The sequence below is a fragment of the Centroberyx affinis genome, unplaced genomic scaffold (assembly GCF_046629955.1).
Source record: "Centroberyx affinis isolate AG114_WGS23_722 - 3 ecotype Tasmania unplaced genomic scaffold, CSIRO-AGI_Caff_v1 ptg000937l_1, whole genome shotgun sequence".
Taxonomy (NCBI): Eukaryota; Metazoa; Chordata; class Actinopteri; order Beryciformes; family Berycidae; genus Centroberyx; species Centroberyx affinis.
Genome location: NW_027279513.1, coordinates 159,277 through 182,143, shown reverse-complemented (window position 1 = coordinate 182,143; position 22,867 = coordinate 159,277). Strand labels below are relative to the sequence as shown.

Genomic DNA, 22,867 nt, shown 5'->3' with positions numbered 1-22,867 from the left:
TGTTTTGGCTGTCTGACACCGGTCGTTTATAATGTCGACAGCAAGCGAAATCTTCCTCGGAGACAGAAGTGACGTTCCTGATCTCTTCAAGTCCCTGGTTGACTATCCGTTCTCTTTCCCTGCCTTTGATGACAACGGTAAGAATGTATTTTCTAATTTAAAATGATTATTTATGTGGCTATTTAATCATGCAATATAATCCCTACGGCCTGTGTCTTGTGAAAACAGCCTGATATGTTCACATGTGTTATTTCAGGTCATTGCACTAGACAACAACAGTTACTAATGTATGGCCAAAGTACCAGTAGGCTACTGCAAAATATGAATTCACCATAGGCTACCTATGCGTTTCATGTTGTCAGATTATTATATTACATTTACCCCACTGATGCTGTAGTCAGAGTTAAAGTTGAGCAACTAATAGTGTATTGATTTGTCACCTTGATTGCAACAAGTGTAACATGTTATTATGAGGCTACCTGTATGGAAATGTATCCTCCAGCTGCTGCAGCCTCATTCCCATTATCATTCAAACCGTGTGGGCCCACAGGTGAGCAAAAGCTGCATCATGTCAGCGGGCTGAAAGTGATGCTTCTCACTGCAGCCTCAGAAACCTGCAACTGATGCAACGACGCTGAAACAGTCCTAGCTCATGATTTCATCACATCATTAGTCTCTTGATCTTTTCTTGCTGGCATTGCACTTGTTGAGTCTTTTTTGTGATGCGTCAGTTTCCTCACCTGCTCCGCACCAGCCTCCATGCTTTGTTCAGAGCAGTTAGGTATTTAGAGTGCGTTGTTTTTCGGATTTGTTGCCACCCCCGTTTTGAGGAGTATGTTTTTTATTTATTTTATTTTTTTTTTCTCAGTAGTAATAGAGCATTTCTCAGTGATTTGCAGCTATTATTGATTTGTGTACAGTACTGTTAATCTTGGTACAGGGACTTTATCACTCACTTATTCTGCCATATAAGATGGGGCACAAGTAGAATCTGAATACAGCTCCACCTGTAGTGCCACTTTCACACATGTATTGATTTTTTATATTAATTTGATTGTATTGAAGACATTTAGAATCCTCTCTCAGTGGAGCTCCTGAGGAGGACTGCTAGAAAGTGACATCTTATGGGTTGTAAATGTATTTCATGGCTGTATGTGAGTTATTGTGGGATCATAAGATTGTGAATAATGATGTGATACTATAAGGAAATCCCCCCCCTCCTCAACAGAGAAGTCAGAGGTCAGGGTCAGCTAGAGAACAGCTGGTAGGGACTCAGTGTGTTGCTCAAGGACACTTCAGCAAGGCGGGTGCTTGCTGTCACGGGTCTTGAATCTAGTCCCTGTTCCACCCTGCTGCCCTGAAGGCAACTCTGGGATTTATGCTGCATTCACGCCTCAGAAGAAGTGAAAGAATGGGATGAAGTGTTCGCATGTGCAACGTGTTGGAACGCCCACATTCCAAATAATTTTCACTTATGACTTTAAAATCAGCCTTAAACAAACTGCAGTAGACATCACTCGCTTTTCTTGACTGGCTTTTTTTTGTTGTATTACTGTGGATTTAACTGATAATTTGGATTTCCATTATCTGGGACAGCCGACATCTGTGGATTTGCTACAGTGTTTGCTGCTTGTGTTGACACACTAATGCAATTTGTGACACCAAATGGGAGATATTGGAGCTCACAAAAACATCCCACATGTCCTACTTGTGATTATTACTAGGAGCCTGGTGTGAACACTTTTCCCAGTTAAAGCAGTAAATCCTACATGACATGACATTTTACTTGTGTGTTTGCTAATATGTTTTAAGCATGACAAAAATGCACACGTGTAGTTTTTTTTAGATTATCTGACTGACATAACTTGTTCAGTTATGATTAATAAGACTTTCTACATTTTTACTATATTGTTATACAGCAACTTGTAGAGTCAAGGTTTGGCCTCATGGTTGCAGGCCTCCTGGTTAACATCACTATGAGTTATAACATATATTAAGATAGAAAAATAGAAAAGAAAAGTAATTCTTTGGTGTTATGGCTCAGCATTCTAGTTCACCTTCATTAGTGATGGCAAGCCAAAAATGTTAGGAACCACTGAGTGATATAAAACTCATGTACTGGTTTTTATGGGTAGGTCACACACTTGCAGACATCTCTGGGCTGAGAAAGTTGCTGTCCCCTGTCTTGTTGTGACATATATGACATGGCATTGATGGTTCACCTTGGTGTCTGTCCTTTCCTTTATCTGCTGTCAGTGAAAAGACTGCATGTTCTTTTCCGTCAGTCTCTTGGTTGGTTTAAGTATCTCTTGCCAAGGTGATGCCCACATTTGTCATTCACCTTTCCCTGTGTCCCTTGTCTTTGAGCATCAGCAATGTAGATTATTTTTTTAACATCAACAATGCACAGATGCAGAAGAAGAAAGAAGAAAAAAGAATAATCCATCTTTTCTACTCAGTGACTGCCCTGGCCTGTTTATCTTGTCAGCACTGAGACGATTTAGGACAAGGGATGAGTCAATCGTTGCATTATTTTTCTCTGTCGGTGATACTGCTGCCTAATTTCTTATGAGGAATTAAACTATCTGAGGAAAGGGCAGCTTTGCAGTGCTTATTTACTCGCTCGCAGTGTGGTAACTGTAGAACAGCGAAGCCCCTCCTGCTGTGGACTGGACACTGGAATAATACTGCGTAGATCTGTTTGGCTCAGATAGATGTTCTGTTCATTGCGGTGTGCAGACATCACCCACCAGTCTGTTGGTAGCAGTTGGACCACAAGGCCGCCCCCTCCTGTCTCTGCTGCTCAGGGGGAGTAAATACACAAGTTACAACAAAATGAACCGACACCAGAGGGCACTGACAAGTGTTGGTTTGCTGGAAATGATCAGGGCCCGCGGATGTTTGCATGTTGAGTCAAATCCCCGTGCTTTTCCTCTTGGTTTTTCAGGAAGCGGAGGAAATGTGAGTTTGCAGGACACTTGTCTAGCAGAGCCTTCTGTCTGTTTAACTAGCAGTCATGATGAATTTGTGAACAATGTTTTTTTGGAAACTTGCACAAGTACAAGGGAGGGTAGAGAAATCTTCTGTGGTTATTGTACTACGCAGACAGCCAGACTGACCCATTTATCCCTGCCACATGATAGCTTGATATTGATCTAACCTACATGAAGACACAAAGTAACCGGATTCAGTCATTATGCCTACCCCAGGTACACACACTCTAGATACACACACACACACACACACACACACACACACACACACACACACACACACACACTCACACTAGTCTCTGTTTCCTCATTAAGATTAGAGTGCAGTGCAGAACCCTTGAAGCAGTTTGGGATTTAGTGCCTTGCTTAAGGGCACTTGGGCAGTACACTCCCCTGTCGGTGCCAGATATTGAACAGCGGATCAGGTGGTTTGCAGAAAGATGCTGCTGTTTTGTTAGACGACCTCATCTGTAGTAAACCGCGGGGCTTTAGAGATGCTAAGCCTGGAAATTGCACTGTCCAATTAGATAAGATAGGAGTGTAAACAGCAGATCAGTCTAGCCTTCGGTGTCCGCTCGTTAGGCTGGATCCGTTTTCCTGCGGCAGGGATTTCACTGGTTTTGGATTCATTTCAGCTGAAACGGTTTACAGCGGGCACTCGGGACTTGTATACCGCGGTTAGAAACCTACTGTGGTCAATTTATGACAGAGAGATTAGTGGTGAAGGTGGAGTCTTATGTGCGGTTAGAACATTGTGTTCCTGAACTCAACATCCTGCTGGAAAAAAAAAACATACACGCGCTCACTGTCGCATGCTAGCCAGCAGCCCCAGCATGCGCGCGCACGGAAACGTGCAGACTGTTTTGGTACAGCGAGCGCACTGAGCGCGTGCATGATATGTACCATTTAAATTATATGAAAATGTAATACGTAGACATGTATAGGCTAGGATTGTGTGGAAAAAACACTGGGTAAAATAAGGGGTTCATACAATATCGTGTGGTTTATACTCATGAATGGTTATAACCCTTACAAAGAAGAACTATCGTAATATACTATAACACATTTCAGAAGGCTACTCTACAAATATGACAGCGAAACTATAAACTATAATATCTTATCGGAGTATTAGTGATACCTTAGGAGGTAAAATACTATAAAGTACGATACCTTCACTATAAAACCCCACTGCAGACGCACTATGCATCCCTATAGGAATACTATAGCGATGTTTCGGGGAGAAGCGCACATTGTATTCAGATGTGGTGTGCCAGCTGTTCAGAGAGCGCGCGCCCTCCTCTGATCCGCTCCCGCCGCCTTGGCCCGCACGTGCAGTAGCCACGCCCCTCGACAGCTTGTGCTTTCACGTGAGGGGGTGGAGGCACATGCTTGGCCACGAGTAGAGTGTCTTCTTGTGGAAGGATACGCACCAAAAAAAAAAAAACTGTCATGGAGGGCTGAGTAAACGCACAGACAGCATTGCATTTATTGGTTTATGAGAAATAAATAGGAGGTAGACTTGCAATTTGATCCGAAGGTGTTAATAATGTCGGAGTGCAAATGTGGGATTTAGTAGTCGTATGATACAGGCGATGTGCTTGTTCTTAGACGCCCCCCTTCTCTTGTCTCTTGTCAGTGTGCGTGTGTCTAAATGAGTGAGGGAAAACTTTCCCACTGACAGGATAAAAATGTTCCGGCTGCCTGAGACTGAATGTTCTTTACTGCGGTTTATGTTCCGCACGTATATTCTGTATAGTACAGCCCTTCCCATATAAAGGATTAACCTCCATGTGGACAGCTGCGGCCAATAAGCAGTCGCAGTGCTACTACACAGAAAAAACACCCCGTGTACTTTCTATATAGCTCCTTTAATACATATTCATATTGGCTGTACAGGCGACCAATCAGCACATACTATTTCCAGAAGGGGCGTGACCCAAAGCTCATGAATATTGAACAAGCGCTCTCGGTGGATAAGGAGACAGGCGAATCGGTGTAGTGTTGTTTTGCCCCCAAAAGCGTCAATATTGACAAACGGGTTTCAAAGCAGCAGACGGTGAACAGCAGAAGACCGAAGAGCCCCGCTCGTTTGTGTGTTTGTTTCGGTTTGCACCGTGGTTGCCGCTCTCGGTAGGAACATCTCGTTTGGTCGGGACTGGCAGGAACAATGCCTGGCAAAGCCGCGGTAGCAACGGCGCTTCAGCCGAGTAACGTTAGAGCGGCTCCGCAGAAATGCTTCCCTTTTGTTTTAAAGAAGATTATGGACATCCCCCCTCCTAACATACTGGAGGAAGGCGACGACGGTAAGCCCGGTCGAGCAAAGCCGAAAATTAAGAGAGGCACTCACAATATCTCTGCCCTGTGAATTACGAGTTTGTTGACGGTTTGGGTACGACACATGCCTTTTTAGATATGCTATCTGTCATTTAAAGCAACTCGAAGTGCTGAAAATATAGAATTGGGCGTGATATTTGAATGAAATGACTGCAATTAATGTTGAACAAGGAAGTAGGAAGGACATGCCATATGTTGTGCCGAGCCAGTTCAGTTTCATCTCGGGCGCTGGTGCCAAGTGAGTGAGGCTGCAAGGGAAAAAGAACAAAAAGTTCCAGTTGCTCTCTGCTCGTCTTGAAGCAGCGCAGCCAAACCATAAAGACAACACAGGGCGAGCAACTCGTTGCCTTTGCAACGAACTAATTCAATAAGTATTATTTTAGTCCTAGTTTCGGGTCAGGTTGTGTTTACAGCCGCTGTGTCTTCTGGTGCGTCAGTGGAAGGAGTAGGGCTATCACTCCCTCCTCCTTTTGTCTACCTATCCCCTTCTCTGGTTTCTCTGAAACCTTGTTCTGTCTCTCGTTTCACTTCATTCTTTCTTTTAGTCTTTCTTGCTCTACTTTCAGGCTCAGTGACAGGCACTTTGGCTGTAACCCACCTTTGTTTACTCACATTTGGCTGGCACACCACCACACCTCCTCATCCCTCTCTCCACCCCTTCCCACCTTCCCATCTGTGTGTGTGGTCTGAAAGGACCCCTGGAGTCATGAGTGCACAGGAAAACAAATTTAATTCACAGCAAGCGGCCAAATAATAAAACCACTGTTCCCTCCTTTCTCTACTGCAGAAATAGAGAAGGAGAAGCTGTGTTCTTCTGAGGATGTGGAGGGTGGCGGAGCAGGAGGCGGCAGCGCTGGAGGAGGCTCTGGAGGTATGGCAGGAGGAGGAGGAGGAGGAGTCTCAGCCTCCCTGACCCCGGCCATCTGGGAGAAGACCATCCCCTATGACGGGGAGACCTTCCACCTGGAGTACATGGACCTGGATGAGTTCCTCCTGGAGAACGGGATCCCTGTGAGCCTGGAGGAGGAGGAGCTGCAGAAGAGCCTGACCCCAGAGGAAGACAAAGGGAAAAGCATCCCCAAGGCTCCTACTACTACTACTACCACTGCTGCTGCCACTGATGAAGTCTCAGCTTCAGCATCCCCCCCCCCTGCCGCCACCGCCACTCCCACGGCCGCCTCAGAGCCGGAGGAAGCGGTGACGGTCACTACCCTACAGCCAGCCAAAATGGAGGAGGAGGAGGAAGAGGACGATGAAGATGAGGAGGAAGAGCAAGAAGAAGAACAGGAGTCTGTGTCCGAGGAGGCTGCGGCGGAGGTGGAGGTGAAGGAGAAGGAGAAGAAAACAGGTGAGTAATTCCGTTTACATTTATAGTGGTTTACATTCACGGAGGATTTTAAAAAATTTCAGGTTGCTGCACGTTTTAGCTCAGAAATGTGTTTTTTGATTTTTTTCCCCAGGATTTTTGGACAGACAAATCCTGTTTATTATCAATCAATATCAAGTTTTCTATGAGGCTCAGAATCTTAAACTCTGTACATAAAGCTTTACTGGACACTGAAGCATTCCCCACAAGCTGAAGCACTATCCGTCGTTATATATAGTTACACTTAACATGTTCACACATGTAGACACGGGCATAACGTTATCTATACATGACATTTGCAGAGACACACCCAAAATTAGGAAGTAGCCTTTACATGTTTGGCATATGGCCAACATGACACAGTGTACTATATGTACAGTACACATCACTGTGACCTGCAGAAACCTTGCATCACCACATTTTCCATTATTTTAAACTGCATCTGACAGCTAGAATTGTCACCTGTGTAGAAAAAGTATCTCATTACCTTTGGACCACGATAATCTACAAGCTAAATTACAATGGAAGTGCCAGTGTTAATGTTAATGCTAATGCAAAGTCTTGGCTGGCAGTGAGAAAATCAACTAGTTTTTCTCAATCCCTCAAAACGTTGTTAGGGACACTAAGGATATGCAGTGTGGTGCTCTTCTGTTGCCACACATACATACACACACACACGCACATAGGAGTACGTGCAGTGCCATGTGTGTTGGAGCTCACATGGTACTGAAATAGAAGCACAGCTACATGTGCAACCCTTCATTTCACCTGACAGAATGAAACCAAGTGTCCTTGGGAGAGACTTGGGTAAACAGCTATGAGTTTTCTGTTATTTTAGACCCCGGTCGTAGTTTCGTTCTTACGTTATCGTCCTCTTACAATCCAGTGAGTCCACCTCAGAGTTCTTTAAAGTCTCCTGCAGACTGCACTGTCAGCACAAACCAACTTGTCTCAATGTAGGAAAACACAACCTTCTGTCACTTAATCTCATCTGTTTCCCTCAAGTTTTAGCAAGCATTCAGAGAAGTTTTTTAGTGCCATTCTTATCCCCATAGAAGATAGTAGCAGAAGTATGTAGGGCATTTCCTGTATTGGAGTGGCCTTTCTTGTAGCCCAAGCTCACTCTCTAACTGTGCTCCTCACTGTTCCCCCTCCTAGAGCGTAAGACCATCGGTCGAAACACGCCCTCCCCCATTGACCCAGAGGCCATCGAGGTGGATATAAATTTCCAGCCGGACCCCACAGACCTGGTTCTGTCCAGCGTGCCGGGAGGAGAGCTGTTCAACCCGCGCAAACACAAATTCTCTGACGAGGAGCTGAAACCGCAGCCCATGATCAAGAAGGCCAAGAAAGTCTTTGTTCCCGATGAACAGAAGGTGGGTTGATTTAGACAGACTTGTTGAAAAAGCTGATCTGATTTTTCTTGACGAGCACAAAGGAAATTAATTCACTTGTTTCAAAACTGCAAACCCCGCCCACCTTTCACTACTGGTAGACTAACACTTATTAATAATTAATCCAGGTCTGGGTTGTTGATAGGTGATCGCCATAATGATATATTAATGACATAGTGGACAAATAATTTATTAAGTGTACTGAAAGATTAGAGTGAAATAGTTTTAGCAATTAGTAAATTGAGTGTTTTGATAGATTCAGAGACTGTAACAGATACAATGTGATATGAGGTTGTTTTTGACAAAGATGTCAGAATGCCATTATGTGTTGGGAGCCAGACAGTGAGAATTTTAATAGGTAGCAGGCCAGAGTCCTGGTCAGCGCTGGTGGAGATTAAAGCGGTACACCAGCATTTGCAAGCAGAATGAGCGGCTTGTTGAGGATTAGAGATCAAAGGCGGGGGGATGTTTTCACAACACAGATGTTCGTTTGTTTCAAATCCCTGGTTGATGTTTGTCATGTTCAACCATCCCTTTCCCCTCCTTCTTTTATTTTCTTTTCTCTCTCTCTCTCTCTCTTTTGCCATCGTTCCCTCAGGATGACAAATACTGGTCCAGGAGAAAGAAGAACAACATGGCAGCCAAGCGGTCCCGTGACGCGCGGCGGCTGAAGGAGAACCAGATCACGGTGCGCGCCTCCTTCCTGGAGCGGGAGAACGCGGCGCTGCGGCAGCAGGTGGCCGAGCTGCGCAAGGACTGCGGCCGCTGCAAGAACGTCGTGGCCCGCTACGAGGCCAAGTACGGCCCGCTGTAAAGGACTTTGGAAACAAAAAAAAAATCAATGAAGTATCAATGAGACAAAAGCAGAACTCCCTCCCCCACTGAATACAACACAGACACCAACACCAAGGGAATCTAAAATTGCACTGCTGTCTTCGCTGACCCCCGGTCACTGCGTCAGGCTCCGGTCGCTCTTCCTAACGGGACGCCGGAGCCGTGGATCCACACCGGCGAGGCAGTGAGGCGGCTACATCGGGAGCAGTGGTCACAGGAGGGCCTGTGGAGAGCGCCTGGCTCCTACACTCAGAGAGGACGGGAAATGTTCTGGACACTCCCACGGTCAAACACACAGGGAAAACAACATACACGTCTACTGGTCTGTCTTAAGACGGGTTCGCGAAAGTCAGGAAGAAGAGCAGGATGATACAAAAGAATCGCAGGCCTTTTTAAATTTTACACATTTTTTTATCACTGCATAGCAATGAGTTTCTAAGCGGACCAAAGCATGAGTAACATCAGCTATAAGTTATGTATATTGAAAGGTGCACTCCTCCTCCTCCTGTCCCTCACCCTTCCCTTGTGTGCACTTTCTGATCGTGTCTGTCCTGTTTTTTTTTATTTTTTTATTAAATACTTCAGCTTAGGCTCAGAAGAAAGGGCATGTAAGATCTTGATTTATTCATCACAGGGCAGGAGAGGAACAGATGAACACGTGAATAGAGCAGATTCAAAGTGGCACTTGCAGACCTGAAGCGAGGTGAAGTCTGGGTAGGAAGAGGGAAGCAAAGAGTTCAGGCCCTCAGAAGAGAAGAGTCAGCTAGTGGTGTGTTTCACTCACAGTTCTTCCTTCTATGTTTGCCTTTGCTTGTAACACACACACACACACACACACAAACACTGTGTTTTAAGAACTCTGTGTATATATAGTCATCTCCCTGCACCACATAGATATGTGTGTGTATTTGCGTGTTAACCATTTTTGCACTCTTTCCTTAGAAAGCGACACATAGTGTGTGAAGATTAGACACATAGTGTGTGAGGATTATAGCGGTGGTGAGCCGGTACCTTATTTGTACCACAACCACCTTGGGAGACACAGTAGCTGAGAAAAAAAAGACGCATGACCCACAGTTTAAAGCTATTGTGTTTTCTTTTCCTTTTCTACTAAACTCAGATCAGCCTCCAGAGTCTCACAAGCAATTTCTAAAACAAGACTGTTTGGGATTTCCCCAAATGATGAAGATTTTACACACGGAGCACGAGCAGGACTTGGTTTTTTCAGTAGGTCATTGGCTGTTGATGAAGGCATAATGTTCGGTGATTCCCGGGCCCTCACAGGTGGAGGGGTATGTTATATGTAGGGATGTTTATTTTACTGCACACTGCAAGTAGAGGGCGCTAGAGCCGCTGCCTGCCTCGTCACAGTGAAGTGATGGCTGGATTGTTTTTTACCAGACCCGAAGATGACTGCTCCTAAACCTTGTAAATAAATGACTATGTCATGGTCTTTTATTCCCTAACTGTGAGACAGGGATTCTGTCTGTGTCTTTACTAACCTAATACTATTCCTTATGTTTGCCAAATAGTCACATTATGATGAGTGCTGTAATTATTCTGAAGGTAATAATGCATCTATTGATTGTGATGTACAACAATACGTCAGATTATTATATTTCCTTTGAGGAACAATACTCCTAATGGAACCAATGACTACGCAGGGACTTCAATGGGTAAACTGTGCTTTTGGATGTTTGTTTTGAAAACAGCTTTATATAAAAAAAAGAGTTGTATGGGATTATTTTTCTTAATATCTATATATCAAGGACAGGGCAGGTTCATATTTACCTCATCCAACACTTTCTTTGTTAAACGGTCCAGCAGTAAGCGATGTTAAGAATTTGTAATCTTTGGATTCATGCAAAAGTTTCGCGGGGCTACTCAGCAGCGCTGTCGACACAGAGAGCACATATAATGCAGCTTAGTTCCATTTAGCAAAACCTTGAATCGGACACGATGAACAAGTTCTTTTGCCAAAGTGGCTGAGTCTGTGTCTAAATTAGTAAATACGTTACAGACTGTTAAGCAATGGGACTCAATATCTCAAGTGTCTTCGGCTGATGGGTTTTTGTGATCAGTCAGCTTGTGTTCATTATCGACATTGTAAACTTGGAAAGAAAAATACATGTGGCAATAATACTCTGTTATTCAATGCTCGTTTTATTTCAATGATGATGTTCTATGTAAAGTGATGTACTAAATGGAGAAATGTCCCAAAGTCATTTGTGCTTCCAGTTTAGATCCCCTGTAGTTTGGGATTCTAATGCATGAAACCCAGTAAAATTGTGTCATTTATTTGATTTTTTTCCTGAACATTTTTACACCAAGTGTACTTATGTCTGTAAAACTATCACTGAAAATAATTGACATTGTACTAGACATATGCTATTGGATGGGTAGATCGACGGCCCATTGTACATGTTGATGTTCTGTCTGAAGTGGACAGAGCATCTTTGCTCGACCGCTCTGACTTCCTCTGTTCATGACTGGCATATTCGTGCCCCATCCTCGTGCAGTCAGCTTGACCTTGGGGCGAACATCAGTTGAAAAGGGATTCTTTTGATCACTGTGTGGATTATTTTCTATTTACTAAAGATTGATCTATATCTAGATACACTGGACAAGTCGGTGCTTTTGTGCTTTCTCGATAGACTCTGTGTTTGTTTCAGTTTCCTGATGGTCCAGTATAATAGACATTCAGCAAGGTGTTTTATTTGCATTGACATTCAAACTTGACATAGACTACATTATGCTGTTGATACATAATAGTAGTTGATGTATGGAAACTTCTAGTTTATTTTTTAACCAAATCAAAAGTGTTGTGCACCAGGCTGACTAAAGGTACTGTCAGAAGACTATAAATCAAGGTCATTAATATAACAGCATATGTAGCAGTCTCCGTTTTTTACTATACAAAATAGCTACAATACTCCTGAAAAAAATATTTAAACCTGTCTATTAAATAAATTTTTAATGGTATTTTTTTGTTTGTTTATTTGTGAGGGTTTGCTTTGTTTTCTCTTTTTATATAAAAAAAGATGCATTTTGTTGTGTTTTTTATTGTCCTACCCAAGTATAGGATACGTGCGATGGCAGTACCATGTCCTAACTGTATCTTGTATCATGCATATGAAATAAAATGGGATCTAATGAAACGTGAGCTCTCGTTTCGACCTTGCTGTGAGTCATCGACCAGCTGCGGTGGGAGGCACGCTGTGATGCTGAGAGACAAAGAGAGGATGATGATGATAGAGAAAAAAAAAAAGAAACAGGTGCACAGTGTGGTGGACAAATGAGCCTCCTTCTCGCTTAATACACACATGTACACAGATTTTGTTGTTGTTGTTGTGTCTCTCGCTGTCCCCTCCTCGCTTGTCCTCCCGCTCATCAGTATTCCAGAGGAGTAGGAGATGTTACGTAATGATCACATCCACACACAGGGGAGCAATGTTGCGTAACAGCAGCAGCCTCAAAGACCAGCGGGGTGGGGGGTGGGGGGATAGAGAAAGAGAAGAAAAGTGAGGAGAGCATGGGGAGGGAGGGGAGGGAGGGGCGGTGGGAACGGGGAGGGAGGGATTAGGCGGCTGGTTGGAAGGATGGAGGGGAGTGAGGAGAGGAAAGGGTGGTGATAGGGGGAGAGCAGAAAGGGTGGGAGGGAAGTGCGGGAAGGGGGTGAAGGAGAATGGGAGGAGATAGAAAGCGGGGGGGGGGGTAGGAGATGGGGCAAACAAGATGGCAAGGGGGGGGGATGGACGGCTGAGAGTCAGGGAGGGAGGGAAAACCAGGGATGCAGCGAGAGAGAGAGAGAGAGAGAGGGAGGGGAGAGATACAGCAAAACATGTGAGCCGAGGGGAGGAGGGAGGGAGGATGGGATGCAGTGAGTGGGCGATGAAGAGATGGAGGAGAGCGGAGGAGAGCCAAGGAGGAGCCCAGCCATGCATGTTAATGTCAAACCACTACACGCCACTATAGAGAGCACGGCCAAGTGTATTCACCTCACATGAGGGAGCCATAGGCGACCTGGCTCGGCCGCATCTGACACACTCAACACACACACACACACACACACACACAGGGAGCAGATAGAGCCGAGGCGTTCCGCTAGATGATGAAATATCAGGTAACATCTACTGGGACGGGTCCAGCTGAGAGGGCTGGTGAGCAATCTGGTTGTTTACCATGTGAGGATTTCATCTTTTCGCTTTGAATTATTGATCAAACTTCACTTGAATTTGTTTACTGCAATAGCAGGACATATTGGCCCTGCCATTTAAATCCGAGGCTCGCTCAACAACAACACGGGAATCGACTTCTCCTAATCTTTGATGTGCAAAATGTTCAGCGGCAGCACAACATCAGCCGGGTATGGCATGCAAATGTTCTGTGAGGTGGAAAGGAGCAGAATTCATCTCCGTCTTTATTATCTCTTTCATTCTCTGATAGGCATTTCATAACTAACACACCCACGGACAATGAGGACGAGACAATCAGCTTATTTTCCATGCTTATTTTTGCCATTCTGTTTTTATTACAAACTTAAAAAAGAATCTGATACAATAAGAAACTGCAGTAGTAACTCCCCATTCCCAAGGGGCAGCACAGAAAACAGGTCATTGCATTTCAGTAGTGAAAGATTCATTATACATCTACAGGGTGTACAGATCAGATACAAAATAGGAAAAATGATAACAAAATACAGGCAGAAAAGAAAGCACTATATTTATATATCATCTGAACTTTTAATTATATCCATTTACTCTTAAATGTTAAATCTTACATAGAAAATAAACTTCTTTTATGACAACAAAATATTCCAAAGTGCAAAATAAAATGCACACATAGATATAAGCAAAGGACATCAGAATAGAAAATTCTTGTTTTTCCTCTTCAGTAATTGTCAACCCTGGTTGTGGAATATCCTGATATTGGAGTAGATTTGACCAAAAAAAACATTTTTAATTGCTGTATGGAGAAGATCATCCAATGACAACCAACTGACAAAGTCAAGACCAAGACCCCCCCCCGCCCCTCCCCTCCCTTCTCATCTAGCCATCATTGATCTCCACTCAGCCTCAAACCACCTCTCACCTCCAGACCCACTTTGTACACGCAGGAAATTAAACACATCTGCTTGCACAGAGTAATCTGACAAATATTGAAAATATGAGAGCGAGAGAGGAAGCTGGAGACACTTGGGACATCTGGACTTGGATGAGACCAAAAAATCTCTAAAGAAAGACACAATGAAATGAGCGGTTTCCCCTCCAACACAGGCCATCTCAACCAGGCTTGACTAATTACTGATCATAATCACATTCACAGCACATTCATTTCCTTCGTCTTTCCAAAACCTGCCGTTAACACTGTCTTCTTATTGAAGAAATATATTGGATTTTTTTTTTCCAGGGTGAAGAGAGGTAGAAACCCCTTGATTCCCTCAGGGCATTTGAAATTATGGCATTACACTGCACTGGAGAAGGGTGAGTATCTGTGTAAGCAAAGACAGTCTGGGATATGGCTATAGTATCAGGACCAGTGGGCCAGGCTGATGGGGAGAGGACAGCCAATTTAAAAAAAAAAAAAAAAAAAAAAAAAAGGAGGTGAAATAAAATGAAATTTGATGTGAAATATAAAATGGCAGACTTGCAGCGGCTTCTTTGTGTGAGAGCGCAGTTGGAAGCCATTTTATTCACAAAAATAACAGGTTAGAGGTATTGATGTATGGCAAAGAAAAAACAGTCAGTGATGGAGAGTTTTGGTGGCAGAGGGAAAAATTGGAGGGGCGACTGACTGAGAATTTCAGATACACATAAATATGCATTGAATTCAAATAAAAAGGTAGCCTCAAAAAATGTATTTGAAATGTATGGGGGTTTTTGGTTTAAATGCACTGCCTATGAGAACAGGGAGTATAGTGTTGTCAGACTGCCTTAAGAGCACAGAAAAGTGATATTAGCCATCTTTTCCTACACAAACCCATTGTAAACATTCACTTCTGAAACTCTCCAAAAATCCAACTTGAAAAATGAATACATTTACCCGTCTTTTATTAGACAAATGCTGTACAAGGTACAATACACATTCAATACTTTATTCTATACATCTTTACTTTTGTCTCAACTTGCATATATTCATGGTTATTTTTTTTTTGTTGAAAAAATAACTTCAGCACATAAGAAACTAAACAAAGAATTTGAACATAAGAACTTTTTATATATATATTCCTGGAGTTATATTGTAATTTCTATCTTTACAAATGTACTTGATAATTCTTCTGCAAAAACAAGAAAAATATAGAAAACTTGGAAATAAATTACAAACAAATGTATAAATGCATCTTTCCCTCACAATCAGAACATTTATAAAGAGATATGTGTACCTCCCCACCCATCCCCTTGAAAGGAAATAAACAAAAAAAACAAGAAATAAAACTTGCATGACTGCATGCATGCATATGACAAACTGTCACAGAGCACAAGTCAAGGGTCCTTGGGTCAGCTTATACAAAGACATTTATGGGCACAAGTCTAGAAAACATTCAAATAACGGACAAGACTGAGAACACTTCCCCACCAGCGTGATCCATCTAAGTACAAATGGAGTTCATCTTTGAATCTCTAAAGCATTTCATGACGGCTGGAACGAAATGTGCCATTAACAAACCGAGGGCAAAGGAATGAGAGCGTTTCCGTCCCGAGGCGGCGGGGGACACACGCGGCCTCGGGAGCCCAATAATATAAAGTGCTGGACAGCTCAAAACGGACATTTGAGGGAGTCGGGCTTGCCCTCCCCTCTAGTGACTAACCCACAATCACATGGACCCGGGCAGGTCAACTTACTATTGCCAGAAATAGGAGACTGCCAGAGATCTGACAAGGCGTCACCATAAAGCGACAAAAGCCAAACGTCAACAAAGAACATTCATCTTTGTACGTTAGTCCACATCGCCGATCGCTGCGACTGGGAAAAGAGACAGAAAACAACCTTAACTGTAAGATGAAGGGCCAGGGGAACAGAGATAATTTAAGAACCAGTGCGAGCCTTTGGCTTCGATACCATTTAAGCTCACCAGAAACGTGCTCTGGGTTTCAAAGTGTCGCTCTCTAAGCCAACGCACCCTGGACGCCACCAAGGAGGCGAAACCCTCTAACTGCCTCCGTCTCACACTTCCTTCTGACTCCCCCCCCCCCCCCCTTCTTCATCCTCCTCTCCCCGCAGAGTAAGACCTCTCCTTCATAGTCAAAGTCATGCTAAGCCATTTATCACAATCCCTACTGCTTAACTGCTGCATCCCCTCCCCCTCCCCTCCTACTCTGCCTGTTCACCTTCACACACTGCTGACTGGAATCCTATGCATGCATCCCACGCGTGTCTGTTTGTGTGTGTGTGTGCATGTCTGTCCATTTGTGTATATGTATGAAACCGTTATTTACATCCCTGCGTGTGTGTGTGTGTGTGTATTTGAGATATCAGCACACCGGTACGTTCCTAAAATGCAAAGATTCATCTGCCTTTCACATTCAACAAGGTTTCCTGACCTTCCCAGCAGCAACTACTCCTGAAAGCTTCATACCCCTACACTGCTGCCTGAACATCCTAAAGCTCCCTCCACTGCACTCGCTTCCTTCACACCCCTGTCATGTACACAGTATTTCAGTTGACGATAAGCAACCGCTTCTGATATACAGCCGGAGACTGGCAACGACTACAAACACAGACTCAGACCACGCATGTGTGTTTCAAGGCTAAACAGGCCCACCATACAAAGGACGAGTCTCGATCACAATAAGCTACGACGAAACAGAACAGCGAACACCGGAGGACTACACAGACACACACACACACACACACACACCGAGACAGCACAGCCCCCCTCTCTGTATTTGTGGCAACTAGGGCAGAGCAGATTGCAGTGCAAAGTGCTGAGCTTTCCACAGCCGTCGTTCCCTGCAGGACTTGGCCAGGTCCTTTTTCACAGCATGACAGTGCAGTGCAAAATGGAGCTATTACATATACTGCTATACTAACCGGGTCCATTAGACTTCAAGTTAAGGACATCAATCTCCCTCACATTAACATTCAATGCAAAATAATAAACATCTCTGCACTAAGAGATTGGCAACTACTCATGGTAGAAAGGAACTTACCCCCCCCCACCGCCCGCCCAACAAACAAAACATGAGGGGGAACAGTAAGGTGCAGGGTGGGGGTGGGGGGGTGGGTGTGTAATATGGAGGAACAAAGCAACTCACATGAAATACGCAGTGGATGTGGTACTGTAAGTCTTTGTAGTAAAACTAATTCTTAACTTGTATTAGTAGTAAGAACAATTCCATTAGAAAAACTGAAAATATCTGGAGCATCACCGTCCTATACGCAACTCCTGCTACAGCGACTCCCATCATCATCATCGTGTTTACAAGTAAAGGCTTAGTTGGCCAGCACAACAGGCTGGAAGGACTGGCTAGGATATTGCAGGTTGTAGCTCCCTAAACCCTCGACGAACGGCGGCTTCTCCATGTAGGAGATTCCACCGCTGCCGCCGATGATGCCTACACCCTGGGCAGGAGGAGGGCTGGAGAAGGGGTCAAAGGACGGATGGGAGTTGACAGAGTGCGGGGGCTGGAAGGGGCTGGCGTGAGGTTGCATGGGCTGGGTGTCGGCGTCGAAGTAAAGGGGCCCCGGGGATCCTGGGTAGACAAACTCTTTGGCGTTGGGGGAGAGCTGGCTGGGGATCGGACCGCCGAGGGAGTGCAAGGACAGAGACAGGGGCTTGTGCTTCAGCAGCTCCGGCGCCGAGATGGCGGTCGGGGAGCGGGAGAGCATCCTCTGGGCGGGCGGCACGCCGACTCCGACGCCGGAGCCGCCCGCCGACCCGGAGCCGCTGCACTTCTTCATCTTGGTCGAGCCGAATTTAGTGGCGGCGAAGCTGGCGGTGGTGAAGGTGATGGGCTGGATGGGAGGACGGGCGCCGGGGAGAGCGGTGGACGGCTGCTGAGCGGAGAGGTAGGGCAGCCCCCCGCTGGGAGGAGACGGGGTGGCGGTGTTGGAGGAGTGGGCGGCGGGGTCGGTGGGCGTGCTGGAGCTCGGGTAGCTGAAGAGCCCCGGGCAGGACTGGGCCGAGAGAGGCGTGGGCGAGCTGGAGAGAGAGGGCAGGAGGACCGGGGACACCTGACCCCCGATCGGCACGAACACCTGAGCGTCCGGGTTGAAGCCCAGACTCTTGGCCTCCTCCAGCTCCGCGTCTCCTTTACCGTCTCCGTTCATCACCCCGTCGGCCCTTTCGCCCTCGCTCCCGAGTCTGGGGGGGTCCTCCAGGTACAGCACCTTCACGGCTCCCTTCTCCCCGATCTGGTAGGAAACCTCGTAAGGGTCGATCCACACGCTGAGCTCGGCGGGAACGTTGGCGCGCACTTCCTCCGTGTCCAGGCCGCTTCTCTTGGCAGCCAGCTCCACCACCGGGTCCCTGGGCGCTCCCAGGTGAAGGCAGCGGAAGGCGGAGCCCCGGAGAGGGGATTCGGGGTACCAGTGGCCCTCGAAGCGGGACACCAGTATCCTCTCCAGCTCCTCGCCAAATAAGTCAGCTCGACGGCGAGGCAGCTTGTTGTACAGGTAGGACACGATGAAGTTGAGGGCGACCTTCACTTCCAGATGCATGGCTGCACCAGGTTGGCGTTGTCTTGGTAGCAAAGCGTTTCAGATAGTGTTGAAACCGAGGCGATGCAACAGCGGAAACGGGGGTTTTCTCTCTGGCTTATTGTAAAGTGTATGATGCTTTTATTGTCACCATGGTAAAGGCACCTTGAAGGCAGGGTCAGGGGTCGCAGTCCAAGCCTTTAGGAGCTTTCCTGAAAGGCTGGAGGGAGAGACCAGTTGTTTTCTTCCTCAGTAATGTCCAACAATGATGTCAGGTCCCAACTGTGAGGAAAAAAGGAGAAGGAAATGTTATTTTACCATGTAAGAACCAGGGGAAGATTTGAGGATACATGAAAGGAGATGGTGCTCCCTTGTCTCTATAAAGGAAAGGTGAGAAAAACAATTTATCAAGCTACTATTCCCCTCAATAACACATACATGGAAATTATACTTGTACCAGCTTATATTGTGTCCCTGTCAATTGAAAGATGCACTGATGGACGTAACAGATGCTGTGATCTAGGCTCCATAAATCCTTTATAATCTGAACCCGATCCCATAGAGTCACTCCTGCTAAATGCGTTGCCATTTTGAAACACACAGAAACCATTTATCACCATGCAAAATCAAACTGAATGTGAGCTTGTAGTGATGCAAAAAAAAAAAATCCCCCCCAAAAAATCACAAGACTTATTGAGGATAAGTGTAAAATGGCAGGGCAGTTGTTGAGTGTTCAAAACATCATTTCCCATCATGCAATACCGTCAACGTCATCACCGCGTGCGCTCGCCTCCCCCCGCCCCGCACCTGCCCCACACATAAACAATTCAGATTCACTCACATTCACTTCCATGCCAGGTGGGATTCAGCGACGAAGATTGGAAATACGGGCCCGATTAAAGCCAATTCTAATGTTACTGCCGATAAACGTGTGCAGGTTGGACCTATAGGCACCAGGAACGGCGGTTTAAAACGTTATGTATTATTCGCCTAGAATGGAAAAGGTGACATTGAAGGGGAAAATGGAAGGGAGCTGGGGGATTGGTACTCTCCCCATTTTGCAGCATCTGTAACAATGAAATCCGATCGGTTTGTTCACGCCCCCCTCCCCCCCATAGGTTAAGTTGAAGATGAGTTCAACTCTGACTGTAGGAAAGGATCTTTTGAACACAAGAGGATCAGTCCATCCATCTGTTCAGCTGCAACGGCCATTATTAACACAAATCTAGCCAGGCTGCCTTTGGCTTTGAGTCCCCACACAGCTAGGGTAGTGCATCTTCGCTTCTGCATTCATATCTCTTCTTACCAAGTGACGGCATCAAAATATCCAACATCCAATGTCATTCAATGTCATTAGAAGCAGGGTTCACTTAAAATCTGCAGACTTGATGCGACAACAGTGCAATGAAAGCTCTCAATAACAAACACGGCTTGCAATTCCCCCCAAAACATCCAACTAGCCTATTTCGTAAATCACCTCTCAGCCCCTTGCATCTTCACCTGCAGACCTGTTATACAGGATGAAGAAGCCTGATTCGTTTTTACAGGCCTGCTTTTGTTTTGGGTCACGACAGTGTAATCGCATGGAGCTGTACGTTATATATTTGTTTACATTGGCTCATTGTCAGAGCTGCATATGTGCATCTGTGCTGCGATGCATCCGAGCCAGCAGATCTGCGTTTACCCCATGTGAAAAACAGCTACAGCAATCCTACAATACATTTTATGAAGATATGATACATCACAGTTAAACTATAAATCTATGGAGGGATGTATGAGGAATGTTATAGTGATACAATCAAAAATACAAGAAAATGCCATAAATAGGTCACACTAAACTCACCACAGACACACTAAGTCCCTATTCAAATATTACAGGAATATTATTGTGATTTTTCCTTGGGGGTGATGGGCTAGCTGGACGCTCCCTGTTCAATAGCAACAAAAATAACTTCAAATGGTCTATTGTTTACAGGCCCGTTGAGATGGGAATATTTTGCACACCTATCTGCCAGATGGCATAGATAGGCATGAATATGCAAGGGAAGCTGAGATGCAAGAAAATAAGATCCAACTTTGCATGGATGATGACAAGCTCAGAGAATAAAGCGGCAAGGTGTATGTGGGAATTACTTCGATGTCTATCAGAAGGCACCGGAGCAGAAAGGACAGTCATTTAGCCGACATGCAACTGGAGAACCCCTTCTTACCAAATTGTCACTGTGAATTGAATTATGAAGCTAATTAAGTGGTGAATATTGCAGTATATCGAGCAGTAGACCGAGGCTGTACTCGGAAAATGAAGGAGAGTCCATCTTTAGCATAAACAACATATAAAACGAAGGTATATATATATGACGGCAGAGCAGACTTTTGGTGTCTCACTTCAGCTAAAAATCCACTGGCGAAGAAGAAGAAAAATCTGAATCTAAAATGGATGGCAGATCCATTACAGACCCATTCATTACAGTCAGTGCATTTTGATGGATTGTTCTGTAAAAAAAAGAAAGAAAAAAAAGGACAACAACAACAACAACGACGACATGCTGTTCTGAATAAACGCGCCTACTACATATTAAAATGCAATTAGCCTGTTTCATGCACGACTGAAGATACTGTTTATACTTACTGATGCCAAGCTTGACTTCTGCTCCTGCGTTTCAGTTAATTCCCTTGTGTTTTCGCGGATTTCAAGGTGATTTGTCGAGTCACTGGCTGTTAAATGTTCGTCGGCAGACAGGTATTTCACCTTCGGGTTTACCTCTACCCTAATTCTGAGATGGCAAAGGGTTTCCCAGTTGTTCCTCGGCTGACAGTTAGCACGGAGCGACCAGAGAAAACTTTACTGTTTGACAACCCGGCGTATTTATACAGTGTGACTCGCCCACACCCCCAGCGCCGTGACGGTACACAGGAACTACTTTCTTGATGTTATCATATAGGCGCTGCGTTATTAGCCTTTCCAAATGATTTATGCATCTATTTTGCTGCCACTTCACCACTAAGGGCATCCCTGTCTATGAGATATAAACCAGCAGAGCAATTATAAAAAAAATAGATATATTTATTTCAAATATTCAGCTGCCCAACTTCCAGACACAATGCACGATTATGTGGCTTCAATATGTTTTCATAAAATCAAATTAAATTGCACCAAAGATCAGAAAAATAACTTTGCTTCCCCCCAGATTATTCCAAACTGGGAAAACGTGCTCTAGTTTATTTGGCGGAGGGATATTTGTAGTTTGCTGCGGTGCTGAACCATTGCTAAAAATATAAGCGGTGATAGCAACAGAGTCTCTATTGGTTGAGATGGGGGAGGACCTAGAGTTTATTGGGTTGCAGCGTCCATTCAGCAAGTAAAGCAATATGACATTTAGCAGGGCTTGTGGGTAATGACGTTCAATGAGCTAAATGATGTGTGGTGGTTTCTGAGGGCGACACAGGTGGAGAGTAACTAATTACCACTGCTTTAGTTACTGTACCTCACACTACTTTTCTTAGTACTTTTCATGTTAGTGATTTTCCACATGAGTATTTTTAAGTGTTTACACCAATTCTGGACTTTACCCAAAGTCCCTTTAAATATAGCCTAATACCTCCCATAATTAAGGGATACTATTGCTTTAATGGTATGAATGAAAACGTGCCCATCCTCAAACATTTAGTTGACAATAACACATCACATTATTTGCACAGACCATGCCAAATCTATTCATAATTTGGAGGATATTTTTTAGAACACAGACAAAATCTACTTTTTTGTGCGAATGTAACGGAATACGTGCGTCTTTTATGCTGTGGCAGTTTATTTTTTTTTCCATTTCTAGAAGGAGAGAACATAATGTTATAAAAAATAATACACAAACAAATTGTTCCACTTGCAAACTTCAATAATTTTAGTTGGTTCAACTTATTGAATGTTTTTGTTCAGTCTACCATCTATGTTGCAAACGGAAATAAAAATGTAATACTGCAATATAAAAATTCTCATGCATTCCATGTGTTCACAGAATATGCAAGGTGTAGTTGCATGTAGACATTATTTAGAAACTTAAAATTTTCAAAGATGTTCAGTTCAGACAAGGATTTTAGTGAAAGAATAATAACTGCATATATGATATAATATATATATATATATATATTTTTATACCAAACCACTCGGCTTAATCTTTCACGTCTTAAAATATTTTATCCAAATTTAAAATGATCATAGGAACATAATGAGAGAATGACTGTTTTCCTCACAGCACAGTAATAAAATAACGGGCTTTTATAATAACAGCGCTGACGTCACATCACAGCGA

At 44.4% G+C, this 22,867-nt stretch overlaps 2 protein-coding genes across 4 annotated transcripts; one reads left to right on the top strand and one right to left on the bottom strand.

Moving 5' to 3' along the window:
* Positions 1-4,966: 4,966 nt before the first annotated feature.
* On the top strand, positions 4,967-12,079 carry tefb (TEF transcription factor, PAR bZIP family member b). Of its 3 annotated transcripts, XM_071521857.1 has the most exons (6): positions 4,967-5,296; positions 6,115-6,133; positions 6,179-6,440; positions 6,546-6,644; positions 7,854-8,069; positions 8,686-12,079. In XM_071521857.1, the coding sequence occupies exons 1-6, from the start codon at positions 5,161-5,163 to the stop codon at positions 8,899-8,901; spliced, it is 948 nt and encodes a 315-aa protein (XP_071377958.1). In that variant the 5' UTR covers positions 4,967-5,160; the 3' UTR covers positions 8,902-12,079. The 3 variants fall into 3 exon arrangements, with proteins under 3 accessions (XP_071377958.1, XP_071377957.1, XP_071377956.1); XM_071521856.1 differs by having other exon boundaries at positions 6,115-6,171; positions 6,217-6,577; positions 7,868-8,069; XM_071521855.1 differs by having other exon boundaries at positions 6,115-6,675; positions 7,852-8,069.
* A 4,163-nt stretch (positions 12,080-16,242) lies between these two features.
* LOC139645986 (protein Tob2) lies at positions 16,243-21,238 on the bottom strand. Its single transcript, XM_071521876.1, has 2 exons — positions 21,190-21,238; positions 16,243-18,842 (listed from the first exon to the last, which is right to left on the bottom strand). The coding sequence occupies exon 2, from the start codon at positions 18,579-18,581 to the stop codon at positions 17,355-17,357; it is 1,227 nt and encodes a 408-aa protein (XP_071377977.1). The 5' UTR covers positions 18,582-18,842; positions 21,190-21,238; the 3' UTR covers positions 16,243-17,354.
* Between the last annotated feature and the right edge of the window lie 1,629 nt (positions 21,239-22,867).